A 14,169-nucleotide genomic window follows, 5' to 3' on the forward strand; every position below is an offset into this window, starting at 1 on the left:
TAGGCAAGGATGAACCCTCTCACCACTCCTTTTCAACATCAGAATAGAGTTCTAGCTATGTAGTAAGTCAGGAAAAGGAAATAAAATGTATATATATATTGGGAAGGAAGAAATAAAATTGTCTTTGTTTGCAACAGATATCACTGTCTATGTAGAAAATCTAAAAGAACTGACAAAAAAAAAAACCTCTCCTGGAACTAATAAGTGATTATAGCAAGGCTGCAGTATATACGGCTGCTATTCAAAAATCAATCACTTTTCTATATTCCAGTAAGGAACAAATGGAATAGGAAATTAAAAACACAGTATCATTGACATTAGTACCCTCAAAAGTGAAATACATAGGTATGAAGCTAACAAAATATGTAGGAGAGCTATATGAGGAAAACTATAAAGCTCTGATCTTTGAAATAAAAAAACTAAATAAATAGATATTCCATGTTCATGAATAAGAAGACTCAATATTGTTAAGAAATCAGTTCTTTCTCACTTGATCTACAAATTCAATGGAATCTTAATCAAAATTCTAACAAGTTATTTTGTGGATATTAACAAACTGATTGCTACTAAATGATTAATTACCACTCCTGGTAAGCTAATTCTTGCACTTTTAACTTGCTATTAGTGTAATAATCACATTGTACTGTCATCCTTTCATTGTCTGCATGGCCAAATGGACCCTATGTTCATGGAAGTGAAACTCTGACTGTCTTGGTCACAGGTGTATTTTCAGAACCTAATTCAGTGCTGGACACAGATGGACTCTCAATAAATAGGTTTAAATATTTAAACAAAAAAGAATTGATGGCTACTTTATAATAAGTGCAATTTAATTTGATCAGCAGTATCTTTAAGACTTGGGTAAAAAACAAATAAAATTGATCATCAGGACCCACGGATTAAGAAAATGATTTTAAGGGTGCCTGGGTGGTTCAGATGGTTAAGCATCTGACTTTGGCTCAGGTCATGATCTTGAGGTTTGTGAGTTGGAGACCTGCACTGGGCTCTGTGCTGACAGCTCAGAGCCTAGGCCTGCTTCGGATTCTGTGTTTCCCTCTCTCTGCCCCTCCCTACTCGCACTCTGTCTCTCAAAAATAAATAAACACTTAACAAAATGATTTTAGATATAGGGAAACTAAAGCCCAGAGAGAGGCAGGCCCTTGTCCAAATGTGATGTGCTCAGTGGAGATAGATCTGCTTTAGAGTCAACATGACTTGCATTTAAATCTCACCTCCACCTCTCACTTGCTGTGCAACTTTGGACAGAGCAAAATGCCTGGACTCCCTGCGCCACAGTTTCTTCATCTGCAAAGTGGGGAGACAGCACCCCTGGGATCAGGGGTGGTTGTGGATATTAACTAGGATAATGGACAGATGTTGCCTGGATAACGGCCATTGTGTCCACATCCGCTCCTGGCTCCTAGCCCAGTGCCTTTCCCCACACTTCTCTGGGTTCTTCCTCAGTGGGGTGGGACCAGCCCTGGGGCCATAAGCATCAACCCTTCTGTTTCTGTAGGCCCCTCCCACCCGCTCAATGCAGCACAACAGAAAGGTACATACATACGCCACAGGGTCATTGCTCCGTGTGCCCACAATGCTGAACTTCTTCACGTAGGAGTTCTCTTTCAGGGCTTCTGCATAGGCCTTGAGGGTGGGTATGGGGATGTTCTGCAGAGAGAGAGGCAGACAGCGATGAGCAGCCCCCACCGGGTCAGGTCGGGCAGACGGATGGGCTCATAGCCCTCTCAGCCATGCAGCCTGATTGTTAACAAGTCTCTGACCCAATAGCTGAATGGGCAAAGGGTTCTGGCTTTGCCCCAGATGGTTGAGATCTGGGGAGAACTTTCTGGTTGGCGGATTGAGAAAATCCTCCCTGAAATGTTCACAACCATGTGTGCAGGCAGAGACCAGAGAAGGGAAAATCAAGGCAGAGGATGTAGAGGAGTGTTGTGCCGAGAGTCCAGGTCTGGGGGTTGTGGGAGTGGGCAGGGCCTCGGCCTCTGTCAGGGGGACTGGCAATGTTTCTGCCTCATTCTGTGCCTCTGGGGGAAGTCTCTTCCCTGCTCTGGGCCTGTCTCCGGAAAACAAAGGTGGTGGGGGGCTCTGGGCATTGAACTAGATGGTCTGTAAGAGACATCTGTCCCAGAGGGCCTCAGTCCTACTGCACACCAGGGGCTCCAGGAAACTTTTATAAAATGCAGTTGCTTGGGTCTGAACCAGATGAATAAAATCAAAATCTCAGTGAGGGTGGGCATTGGTGCATACTTTTTAATCTTCTCAGGTGAAAACCACTCATCTGGTCCAACTTTCTCACATGCAGAGTGGCAAATGAGGCCTGGGGAGGAACGAGCCTGAGCCCCCACGGTGAAGGCGCAGAGCCACAGCCACCACACTGCCCCAAGCCAGCGTTCACTGGCAGGGTGTGCGGTTCTGAATTGTACCAGTGTCTCCCACTGGGCACATGGCAGACAATGGTGGCACCCGAGAGAAAAGCTGGCTGCGTTTTCACGGATCTCTCATTTCAGAGCGTCACGTTAGCTCCCCGTGGGAGCATAGCCTGGGGAGGCCAGGTGGAGGAGAACACAGCGGGTGCGGGTTTCCGATCAGATTGTGCCTTTGGGGCTGGCAGGCACTTAAGAGAAAGTGGAGAAGAAAGGAAAGAGGAGCCGGGGAGTGGGGGGGCCCACTTCTTGCCTTACCCCACATTCCCCCAGAACTAATTCTGCTGGCCCCCGGGCTGAACAGGTGGGCAGGCAGCTAGGCCTGCCTCTGAATTCCTCCTGTAGCCTGTCCAGGATAGGACTGCTTATCCATCTGACCCTCCTCTGCCCTTGGTGGTCGCACAGGAAACATCCGGACACATCTGGGCGGACAGCTCCCTGCCAGGGCTGCAGAAGGAGGCTGACTTGTGTGTGCCATACAGTGGTGATGGTGCAGGGGTGGGCCCCTCCCAGGGCTGTGTGACCCCACGCGCCTGCTGGGTGCAGGCCTTTTCTGGCCTTGAGATCTCCTGCAGTCAGGTGGGTCTGAATTAATATTTTAGCTCGGAGAAGCTCTCAGTGTTTTGAGTAACATGGCAGGTTTCCAGAATCGAAGCTGTGTTGGCCCGAGGTGAACACCTGGGCCTGATGTCGGTCCTCAAAAGAAACCAGGGCTGTAGGACGCACTTGTTTACACTGCCGAGGCCTTTCAAGGGCTTTGCCTCTTTCCTGATCCAGGAGCACTCAGAACCCAAATAGGACCCTGTTGCCCCCACACAGCCAAGCCTGGGCCACATGCATTGTGGTGACACAGACATGGCTCCTCCCACCCCCGCCAGGTGAAGTGAAATAAAAAGGACTCTACCCGGATGTTGTTGAGGTTGACCTCCTCAAGTTTCGGGTCATTGTTCCTTATCCGCTCCAGCGTCTCCTCTACATCTGTTGAGTTTGGCTCTTCATCGGGCACAGGCTTGTATTGTGTGGGTTTGATCACACCTAGAGTGACAGACACAAGAGAGGTGGCTCACAGAGGCACGGGGACCCTTTCCCTCCACACTGGGACACTTCAGAAGGAAGCAGCGGCAGAGTTCAGGGACAAGAGAAGGCTGAGCATTCCCAGGGGCCACCAGGAGGGGCAGTGCACTGGGGAGAAGCCATGCAGGGAGCCCGGCGGTGTCGGCCCTACTTAGACTCCACCTCTGCCGTCCTGCAAGAACTGGGTGAATTACTTAAACCCTCAGAGCCTCCGTGTCCTCATCTGTGAAGTATGGACAGTCACTACCTCAGTGGGCTCTTGTGAGGATAGAATGAAGCCTGCGTGTCAATGAAATATGTAAGCCTTCCAGAGGAAGGGCCGTTATTCTTCTGGGACCCTCATTTCTTTTGGGGGCCAAAGTGCCAGCTTGGAACAGTGCAGTGGGGACAATAAGATGATGCAATACTGGCACAGGAAAGGTCCAGGGGACTCGGGGAACAAAAGAGGCACCCGGACACAGACCGGCGTGGATATGTAGACATTCACGATCATGGCAGAATCCCAAGCCGAAGGTGAAGGGGTGAACTTGGCCAAGAACAGTGTGGGTACAGCGGGATAGCCATTAAAAAAATGGCAGTTTGAGCGCATCTCACATCACACAGGTACACGAAGTGCAGGTGGACTAAGAAGTTGGATACAAGAAGCAAACCTCTAAAACTTTCAGGAGAACATACAGGACGGTGTTCTTATAATACTGGGATGGAGAACTCCTAGGTAATCAAGACACAAATCCCGGCAAGGGAAAAGGTGGATAGATTCGGCTCACATAAAAATTTAAAACTTCTGCAACGAGCCAGAGAGCACGAGTGGGCCTCAGAAGCAAGAAGCATGGGGGCACCTTCATGTCCAAGGTGTACTTGCTAGGGGCAGCGCGGGGTGCCAAGGCCGGTGGTCAGGGCCATGTACTCACTGTTGAGTCCCTCCTTGTTCACAATGGAGCTGCTGCCGAGGGCCTGGTAGTACTGCTGGTTGCTCATGAGCGTGTGCATGCCCAGGATTGCTGCGGGGACAGGGGAAGGGCCCGTGTGTGAGTCGCCTCTCTCGGACAGAAGAGCCTCCTGGGCACGGACCTTCCACGCCCCAGGAAGTTTTGCTCACGGAAATGGCAAGAAACATGTGTATGACTTTACATTTTATTTGATTTTTATTCTCGTCTCTGTTTCCGTGACTCTCGCATCTCTACACCTGGCCGAGACTCCTCTAACCCAGCCCCCGATGTCCCACTGGCACATCCAGCCTAACTTGGCAGAAACAGAACTCATCTTTCCCGGCAGCAGCCCCTTCCCTTGGATCACCTTCCATCTTGTCATCCCGCCTGTGCCCTCAGGGTAGAACCTCCCTGATATGGCACTCCCCCACCCCAAGACCCCTCCCGTCTAAGTATTGTCTCTCATCTGTCCCACCTCTCACTCCATCACCTCTGCCCTGGTTGAGGCCCCACCATTTCCTGGCTGTATTATCATGGCTGTGTAATCACTGCTGTCCTGGCCCCAGCCTCTTCCTACCCTCCCCCCACTGGCATTCAGCACAGAGCAGCCAGAAAGACCTTTCTAGAAATGCAGATCTGACCACATCACTCCTGTGCTCAGTCAGGCTTTCATCCATTTGTTTGTTCAACATTTATCGAGTGGCTGCTTTTCGTGCCCGGCTGTGGGTGGGGTGGTGGTAGAGGGAGGAAGGGAGTTGGGGAGATGCGTGAAGAGCAGGGGATGAGCTGGGAACAACAGAGTCTGTCAGGGGACACAGGTGCTGAGCAGGTACCCACACGATTCAAAACATAAGCACAGAGTATACATATTGTAAAGGGAAAGTCCAGTGTGTTCTAGGGAGACAAGAACAGAGGGACTTAGGATAGGAGGGATGTGTAGGGTTGGCCAAGTTAAGGGAAGGGAGGCAGAACATTCTGGGCAGGCGGAGAGGCTGGTGGAAAAGCCCTCCAGCTCAGGGACTGGGAGGGAAGGGGAAGCGGAAGGCGGACAGAGCTGAGTTGGACAAGTGTTGGACCACAACCTCCCCCGCTCCCGCTCATTAAGTGTCTGCTCCGGGCCAGAGAATACATTGTACCCCAGTGATTCTCACTTTCTTGCACATTGGAGTCACTGGGGAATCTTTGGAAACTTCCGAAGCCCAGGATTACCCCAGACCAATTAAACCAAAATCTCTAGGGGTGAGGCCAGGCATCTGCCTTTTTCCAGGCTCCCTCAGTGGTTGCAGTGGACAGCCCGAGCTTGAAAACTGCCTGAGACCAGCCCCCTGAATCCTGACAATAACCCTATGGAGTAGATTTAATTCAAACAGGCAAGGTCGGGCCCTGTGGGGTCTTCTGGGACGAAGTAAGGAGTTTGGATGTCTTTCCCTAGGTGTGACCAGGAAGCCGCTGGAGGGAGGCCTTGGCGGGCACTGAGACAGCCTGGCTCAAGTTCTGGAGTGTTACTCTGGCTCCGTGCAGAGGATGGACTACAGACAGAGGGAAGGACACGGGGACCATGAGGCTTTGCAGCCACCTGGGGAGTGTGGGGAGGATGGTAGGCTGTGACCCCAGAGCCTGGCTTCACTGGCCCTCCCTGGGCTGACTGCTTCAATGGCCCTGTCCTTCGCCCACACTCTTTCTGCTTTGGTGACACAAATGGTCATGGCTCAGAAGGTTCTCTACTTCTGCCAACGCTGTCCCCTCTACTGGTAATTCTCTTTCCATGTGCATGGCTGAAATGCCCCCCGTAGGGTTGCTTGATTTAGCAAATAAAAATCCAGGACACCCAGTTAAAGTGGAATTTGAGATAAGCAATGAATAATATTTTAGTGTAAGTATGTCCCATTCAGTATTTGGAATCTACTTATTTTAAACTGATTTCATTGTCTATCTGATATTCAAATCCAGCAGAGCATCCTGTATTTGACCTCACAACTCTACCTTCCCCTCCTTTAAGACTTGGAATAACACTTTTTCCTCAGGGAGGCTTCCTGGATTCCTCGCTTGCGCTCTCTAGTTCTCCCATGGCACCTGGTGTCCTTATCACAGTGTAGTCTACACAGCATTAGGGACAGCTGGGTGCATGCATGCTTCCTTTACTGTACCCTGTGCTTCCAGAGGTCAGGGAAGAATATTATCTCCCTCTGCCTCCTCCAGAATACAGTAGTGGGTAAATGTTTGCTGATTTTTTTTTTTTTTTTTTTTAATTTCCTTGGCTATTTCATTAGGCATATTTTCTTTCTAGTGAGAGAGACAGCATGAGAGCCGTTGGTGAAGGGTCAGGAGACCCAAGTTCTGATCCTGACTATGCCTCTGATTCTGTGTGACTTTGGGCAAGGTCCCCACCCCTCTCTGGGCTTCAGCCTCCTCTGTACAATGAGGGATGAGGCAGGAACACTGGTTCTCAATCCCGGCTGCACTTACGAATCGTCCGGGAGCTTCAAGGCAATATTGGTGCTCCTCCTGGACCAGCCAATCCGAATCTCTGCAGATATATTTTTAATCTCCTTGCATAATGTGATGCTCAGTGGGGGCTGAGAACCACAGGATGAGAGGATCTCAAAGCCCTTCTGTTTCTCACATTCTAAGAGTCTTCTCTGCTAAAATTAGATTCTCTTGCTTGTCACTGAGTAGGGAGAGAGGCATCTCCATTTTTTAGAGCTCTCTGGGCTTGAATTTAGGCTGCTTGTATGTAGGCAGTGGGGGCCAAGGCCTGAGTCAGTGGCAGGGAGTCAGACCACCTGGAGCTGGCTTTTCCAGCTCCCATGGGATGCGGGGGAGGCTTGTGATGCCTTTGGGCTGCTGCTGGGACCCCAGTTTGGGAAAACAGTTTGGGAAGTTTGCTGAGAATCATAGGAAAGATGTAACCTTACATGGCTGGCTGGTCTTGCTGAGAGGTATAGAGAGGTGGAAAATGGAAAATGCATTTTGTACTCGATGCCAGCTTCCTGTAATGGTCCAGCAAGGGGGCAGGAAGGTTACAAGGAAGTGCCAGGGGATGGAGGAAAGAGACCTGGGCTCCAGGCTGGGCCTTGGCACTCATTTGCCAGATAACCTCGTCCAGGACACTTCCACTTTTTGGGACTCAGTTTTCTCACCTGTAAAGGGGACTATGTCTGAATGCTAATCTCTTAACAGGCTTAACAGCCACACAACATCTCATTTTTCTATTCTGTTTGATTTTTACAGCAAGCATCTAGGGCGGGTACTTCTGACCCCACACTTTTTCAGTAGGCTCCAGAGGGAAACCGTTTCTCAAAACCTATTTGGTGAGGACCCTCCTGGCTTCTCACTGAGTAGTCCCACCCACTCCTCCACAGACCAGGTCATCAGCAGTTCCAAAGTTCTAAAATTTCACCTCCGTGTCAGAATTCTAAGGACAGGTAACATATATTCCAGGAGGTAATATATATGTCAATAGCAGTCCTCACAAGAAACAAAACCATTTGGCAGTTGGAGGAAATTAGGTTTCTAAGAAGCAGGGAAGGGAAGAAAGGAAGGAAGAAGGGAGGAAGGAAAGAAGGAGGCAGGGAGCAAGAAAAGGAGGGAGGGACATAGGGATGGGGGGGAGAGACAGAGGAGAGACAGCAAGGTGGGGGGAGGGGTGAAGCACAATCTCCATTGCTGAGCAGAAGGCTTGGTGCCTCTGATCCCTTCCGCTTGCCCTGTGCACCAAATCATGACTTTCCCTCTTGATTTTGCGCACTCATGTCACCAGACATGAATGATGAAAGAAAACAGCACATCAACATTGCCTGCCGCTTCATTCTTTGTAGATATTGGCAAGGCTGAATTTAGCACTGGGGAACTTGATTCTTTTTTTAAAAAAAAAAAGACCAGATCTTCCTCAAAACTCAAAAAGGACTATTTTTGAACTCTGAAAAAGAACATCGAGTTCTCTTTCCTCTTCTGTCTTGGCAGGGTTCACTCGGTTTGTAATTCCACTTAGGATGCAAAGAGACCGCGGCACACATCCTGGGCCTCTCCAGCTGCCAACTGCTTGTCTGGCTCTGGGCTGAGAGCAGGAAGGTGTTTTCCTGCCACCTAGAAACAGGTGGGAGAAGCCTGGCCCAGGCCTTGGGTGCGGTCAAACTGCTCCTGGATAAGCCACATCCTGACCCTCACAAAATGTGAGGAAACTCAGTACCTAAGGACATGAGACCGCCCCAGGAGCCGGCGTGGGTGGGCCAAGACTATCTCTGAGCTGGGGGTGCCAGCTGCCCATGGAGGGTGAAGCTGAGGACTGGCCCTTCTGAAGGGTGAGTCTCTTACTCCAATTCCTTTTTGGGTCCTGCCCCACCTGAAGGGTCCCTAAAGGTGAGCCAGGATCACATCCCTGACTGGGGAGGGGAGGCACTGATAATGCCAAGTACTTCCAGCTGACTCCCAGTGGCCTCTGAGCTACAACCAACGCCACATGCCAAGAACGTAGCACTGTCAGCTGCTCAGTACGCAGCGGTAACATGTCTCTGGTTGAACGTATACGTTTCTGGTCTGTCCTTCTCATCACATCTTGGGTCCTAGATCTGATGCATGCTAGCACACGGCAGCTTGATCATGCACATCGACTCAGTGTGTAAATGAATGAATGCACAAACGGAGCACAGGCAGAAAAACAGACGGACACATGAGAGTTCACAGGCTCTGCCTTACTGGTGCCACACCTGAGTCAGCATGGCCCATCTGCTGGGTGTCCTCCTACATGATCCGAACGTGGCCGAACATTCTGCCTGCTGCATGTGCACCAAACAAGCCACCGGGTTGGGGGGTTGGGGGGAGTGGGGGCTACCGCTTCCCCAGCTCAGACAAGTGGTAGGTTGGTTCTCTCTCTCTCTCCTGCTGCGTCCCAGCCTGGGACATATCGCCCCCACTCCCCAGAGCTCACACCTGCCCTTCCTGCTCCTGGCTCTGCGTCAGCCTCTACCCTCATCCCCTGGCCCCACCAAACAAGTCCCCTCCTTGCACCTGTCCTCTTTCTGTACAACACTCACTCTCACCTGGCACTTCTTTGGGGTCTAAGTATTTAATGTCAGCTCCTCGAGGGCAAGAAGCAGCTGTTTGCTTACGCTTCTTTCACCAGGGTTCGTCCGGAGCCTGGCACATGGTGGGAAGACCCTGGATAAATGGCTGCTGAGTATGTGAGTGAGGAAAACTAAGCTAATGGAAAGCCCCGCCGTCTCCAAGACTAGAGACGCCCCAGAGACCCTGGGCCCTTGTCTCCCTGCCTGTCTTTCTCTGCTGAGTCACCCGCGCTCGTGGCTCCAGCAATCCCGTCCTTGAGAAAGGATCCGAACCCCCAGCATCAGTCCCCGGCAGGATTGCTGCACCGGATGCTCAACAAGGTCCTGCCTCTACCTCCGTGGCGTCTTCGCATAGACCCCTGGCAAAGCGGCTCTCCCAGAAGCCCCCCAGCCGTCTTCTGGTACCTCAGGCCAGAATGCCTCGCGCCCTCTGGACCTCTTGATTCCTTGGCCACTGATCCAGTACTAGGAGCAGCAGCACCGCAGACACAGCTCCCAGCTCCACCTTGGTCCTTGGACCTGCCTGGGGCCTGTCTCTTGTCTCCCCCGTCCTCCGAACACAACCACCTCTCTGCCTAAACCCCTGCTTTCACCTGGCCTCTCTCAGTACTTCCCTCAGCCCCACTGACCCTGAGGGGTCTGTGCCTTCAAGTGACATACACAGGCTTTTCTAATGTGCCCCCCCTAAGTCGGCTTCATGGGACTTGGCCGTGTACCTCCTCTTGCCCATGCTCTGTGTCCACCTCCCCTACAGAAGAGGGTTTCACCCAGGGGGTGCTGGATGGTGCTGCCAGCAGGATGACGCAGCCTGGGTTCAAGTCCACGGGCAAGGCATTTCATGTCCCTGTGCCTCCTTTCTCCATTTACCAGAGGAACAACAGTAAAACTCACTTCTTAGGATTGCAGTGGTCAATAAGTGCAGCAAGGTATTGGAAACAATGCCCACAGCACCTGGGGCGCAGGCAGGGGTCCACCAATATTCAGTCCTTCCGTCCCCAGAGACCCAGCCGCCTTTCACAGGGACTGATGTTCAGGGACAGGCGCCCAACGTTAGCCAGTTGACACTGGTGTTGACTTACAGCTCCCCATTTCCTCTCCGGACAACGGAAGGGTATGGTATCATGAACAGATAATAATCATTAGCCACGCCAACAAAAATAAAAGAGAAATCGTTTCAAGAAATCAACACAGAAACTTAGCGCAATATTGCAGTTCTATTTTGGCACAGGAACTGGCGGCTCTGACAGCGGAGTCATTTGATAATCCCTCTGAGCTGCCTAATGAGGGCAGTGACATCACGGAGGGTGATCGGAGGGGAAGGGCTGGGGTAAAAACAGCTCCAGGGTGAGTCAGTGTGGAGATGCCGCACCTCCTTGCCGCACAGGTTAGCTGAGTCAGGGGGACCCCTGATCAGGGAAGTGGCTTGGTGGAAATGTATGAGCAGAATGAGGAATAGAATCTGATTTTTGTGGCCTTTGACAAAACAAATCTTGAACAGAAAAGCAAACCAGTTAAGTTCCCCAAGTTAAGCGTTCCGTTTCCATCGGGGTGAAATACTCACTGCTCCTGTACTCGATGGCGTACTTTCCCTCTCAGCCCTGATGCCCTTCAAACCACTGCCCTGTGTCCTTTCCCCAGTGTTCTGCCTCCTGAGAAAAGGGTTGTTTGGACTCAGATTCTACACGTGGCTCTTCCCATCATTCACTCCTTGGGCCACTGCAACCTGGTTCTGGCCACCAGGCCCACTGGGGCCACCCCTCATGCACATGGAATCTTCTCACTGCCCCTCCCCTCGTGGTTCCCCTACAGAAGAGAGCCACGCCCTTGCTGTTCCCCAGCACAAATGCCTCCGGGACTCATGCGCGACACCCACGAGGAGCCGGAGGGTGTAAGGAGGCAGAAGACAGCTGCAGCCTGCCGAGTCCTGTAGCACTGTGGCCTCACTTGACCTCTGGCCTCACACAGCGCTGGGTCTCCCAGCCAGTCTGTCTCCCTAGTTCTTATGTTAGGTTCTGCCTGACTTGACTCGGCCTTTGGTTCCCAGGTCATTTGTGGCTCCCTATCCCCCACCATGACTAGCTTTGCCCCATTTCCACTCCTCATCTGTCAAAGGCTTCTGAGGTAGTCAGGGCTACTTGCCTTCTGAGCCCCAGGCCCCCTCTCAGTTCTTTCTGCCTGGAGCTGGACAATGCTAACGATGCCCTCATCTGCACGCTAACGCTACCACAAAGACTATAACCGGACTTCCTCTGGCATGACTGAAGACTTTCAATCTAACTGTCCCCACCTAAGTGACCTCAAACTCCCAAGGTCCCAGAACTCAGTATGAGCTGGGGTCACCTGCAAGCCAAGGTGAGAGGGCTCAGAAGAAACCAAACCTGCCAACACCTTGGGCTGCTAGCCTCCAGAACTGAGAAAATACATTTGCTGTTTAAGCCACCCAACCTGTGGTACTTTGCGTAGCAGCCTGAGCAGACAAACCCAGCCACCTTTATTTAAGGGCACCAGCATCCACTTTAGTCCCCGCAGCCAGAGGTCTGGAACCTTCCTTGACTCCTCCCCCAATCTCACTGTCACAGTCAAAAAGTCACAGTTGACTTTATCTTTTCTTTCCCATTTCCACTTGCCTTGAGTCTCTTCTCACCCCACCCACCCTCCTGTCGTTACCTGGGCGGCAGTTAGCAGCTCCCGAGTCTGCAGAATGAAAAGCCTACCCCCTGCCCCCCAGGCCCGGGGAGGGGGGAACTACTGCGGTGGGCGTGCAGGGTGTTTGCTGAGCCCGACTCTCTGTGGGGCCGGCACTCAGGGCAGGCACTAGACCATAATATGAAGACAAGTGTGGTGAAGGGCTCTGAACATCAGCCACCGTCTGGAGCTTGAAGGCTTGTTTGTGAAGATCATATAGAAACACACATGGAGATGGACGGTGTTGTACAAATATGTGATGAGGGGACGGGCTTCCCGAAGTCTGGTTGTCTGAGCCGGGCAAAGCTGTAAAGTCAAATGACTTTGCTCCAGCCCTTCGTGAGCCTCCCAAACTTGAGAGGTCTGTCCCCTCTGTCTGTCCCCCTCTGTTTTCTCTTCCCAGGTGGCTTGGGCAGGATTTGCTGCAGGGGCTGGTAAAGGACCAACGCTGGCCCTCCCCAGGATGCCTCCACACCTCTCTGGGATGGGTTCTCATGCTCGGCAGAGTGATAGGTTTGGGGGGGGTTACTTCTATTTTCCTCATGTTGGTTTTTGATAAAGGGTTTCTGTCTTAGTATCTGTGGTCTCCTCTAGTCCTTTTCAGAAGCAGGGAGTGTGTTCGTGTTGAAATAAACCATCTAAGACTCCCTGCAGGGGCAGGTCACACCCTTCTGGAAGACGTGGGGGAAGCTTCCAGAAAGGCTCTTACCTGCGATGTCACAGAGTTCCGCATCTGAGGCATTGGCCAATGCTTCCTCCAGCTCTGGCTCCAGCGTCACACTTTCTAGCACGGGATCCATTGGCTTCTGCTTGGGGACCCAGACCTTTCCTGCAAACACACAGGTGTCTGTTACAGGGCAGGCGGCTATGTGGGGGCAGCCTCTGGTGACGGTCCCAGGTGGACTGGCCGGGAACCCTGTGGACCCCTCTGTGCTGAGACTCACTTGAGGTCCCTCCCTTTGGGAACCTGGCGCCAAACTTCCCCAAGAACAGGAATCAAGGATCTCCAACAGAGCACCTCTCACATTTGAAAAGAATAACTTTAAAACTTGGTCGAACCAGACTGCTGGCTATTGAAAACATTGGTCATTACTTAAAACGACCTGTAAATTGGGAAGGGATACAAAAGAAACATTTATAGACTGTCAGGTTCTGGGGTTTACCAACCAAGCGTTCTGATATGAGAAGGCAATTTAGAAACATATGTAAACAAAATGCATTCAGATTATTAAAAGAATAGGGAGCAAAAAGGTATCCTGGCCTCATGTGACATTATTTTTAATGTCAGACTCATGACCGGACAAGGGAACAAAGAGGCACTCATAAGGATGTGTGTCACTTCACTGACCACCAACAGGGACTGTTGAAGAAATGATGAGGTATCCATATGATGGGGTTCTTGCAGTTATTGGAAAGGATAACGGAGACATTCACTTACTAAGAAGGATATGTCTAAGACATAATGTGTGAAAAAGCAAGTCTATGAAAGAGCATGAGGAATTTAATTCCGGGGATGAAAATTGTGTTTATCTATTCATCTATTCATTCATTCATCCATGCACTAGATATTTATTGAATGCTTCCAAGTGCCAGGAACCTTTCTAGGGGCCAGGGAGGCAGCACTGAACAATTTGTAATTTAGTGGATGGAAACAGGTGATAAATAAACAGGCAAAGATATCGCACGGTATTAGGCACTGTGGAAGAAAATAAAGCAGAGCAAAAGACTAGGAAACTCCAGGCTGGGGTGCAGGTGAGGAGGACGCTGCTTTTTTGGGGTAGGGTGGTCAGGCTTCACTGAGATGATGGCCCATGAGCTGGGACCTGACAGAGGGAGGAAATGAGCCCTGAAAATCAGTTGCAAGACCGGGGTGCCTGCCTTCACTGCTACTGTCTAACATCGCACTGAAGGTTCTAGTCAGAGCACATGGACAAGGAAAAAAATGGCATCCAGACTGGAAAGGAAGAAGTAACATCA

General features: G+C 51.1%; 1 protein-coding gene across 1 annotated transcript in view; it reads right to left on the bottom strand.

The window, feature by feature from the left end:
* TMOD1 (tropomodulin 1) overlaps positions 1-14,169 on the bottom strand; it is a 67,670-nt gene that overhangs the window by 27,023 nt on the left and 26,478 nt on the right. Inside the window, exons 3-6 of the mRNA XM_077756130.1 lie at positions 12,902-13,021; positions 4,427-4,516; positions 3,346-3,476; positions 1,561-1,668 (exon numbers count right to left, since the gene is read on the bottom strand). Of these exons, the coding sequence (XP_077612256.1) occupies positions 1,561-1,668; positions 3,346-3,476; positions 4,427-4,516; positions 12,902-13,021 (449 nt within the window). The remainder of the gene's footprint in view (positions 1-1,560; positions 1,669-3,345; positions 3,477-4,426; positions 4,517-12,901; positions 13,022-14,169) is intronic.

This window comes from Crocuta crocuta, unplaced genomic scaffold (genome assembly GCF_008692635.1).
Source record: "Crocuta crocuta isolate KB4526 unplaced genomic scaffold, BGI_CrCroc_1.0 scaffold431, whole genome shotgun sequence".
Lineage (NCBI taxonomy): Eukaryota > Metazoa > Chordata > Mammalia > Carnivora > Hyaenidae > Crocuta > Crocuta crocuta.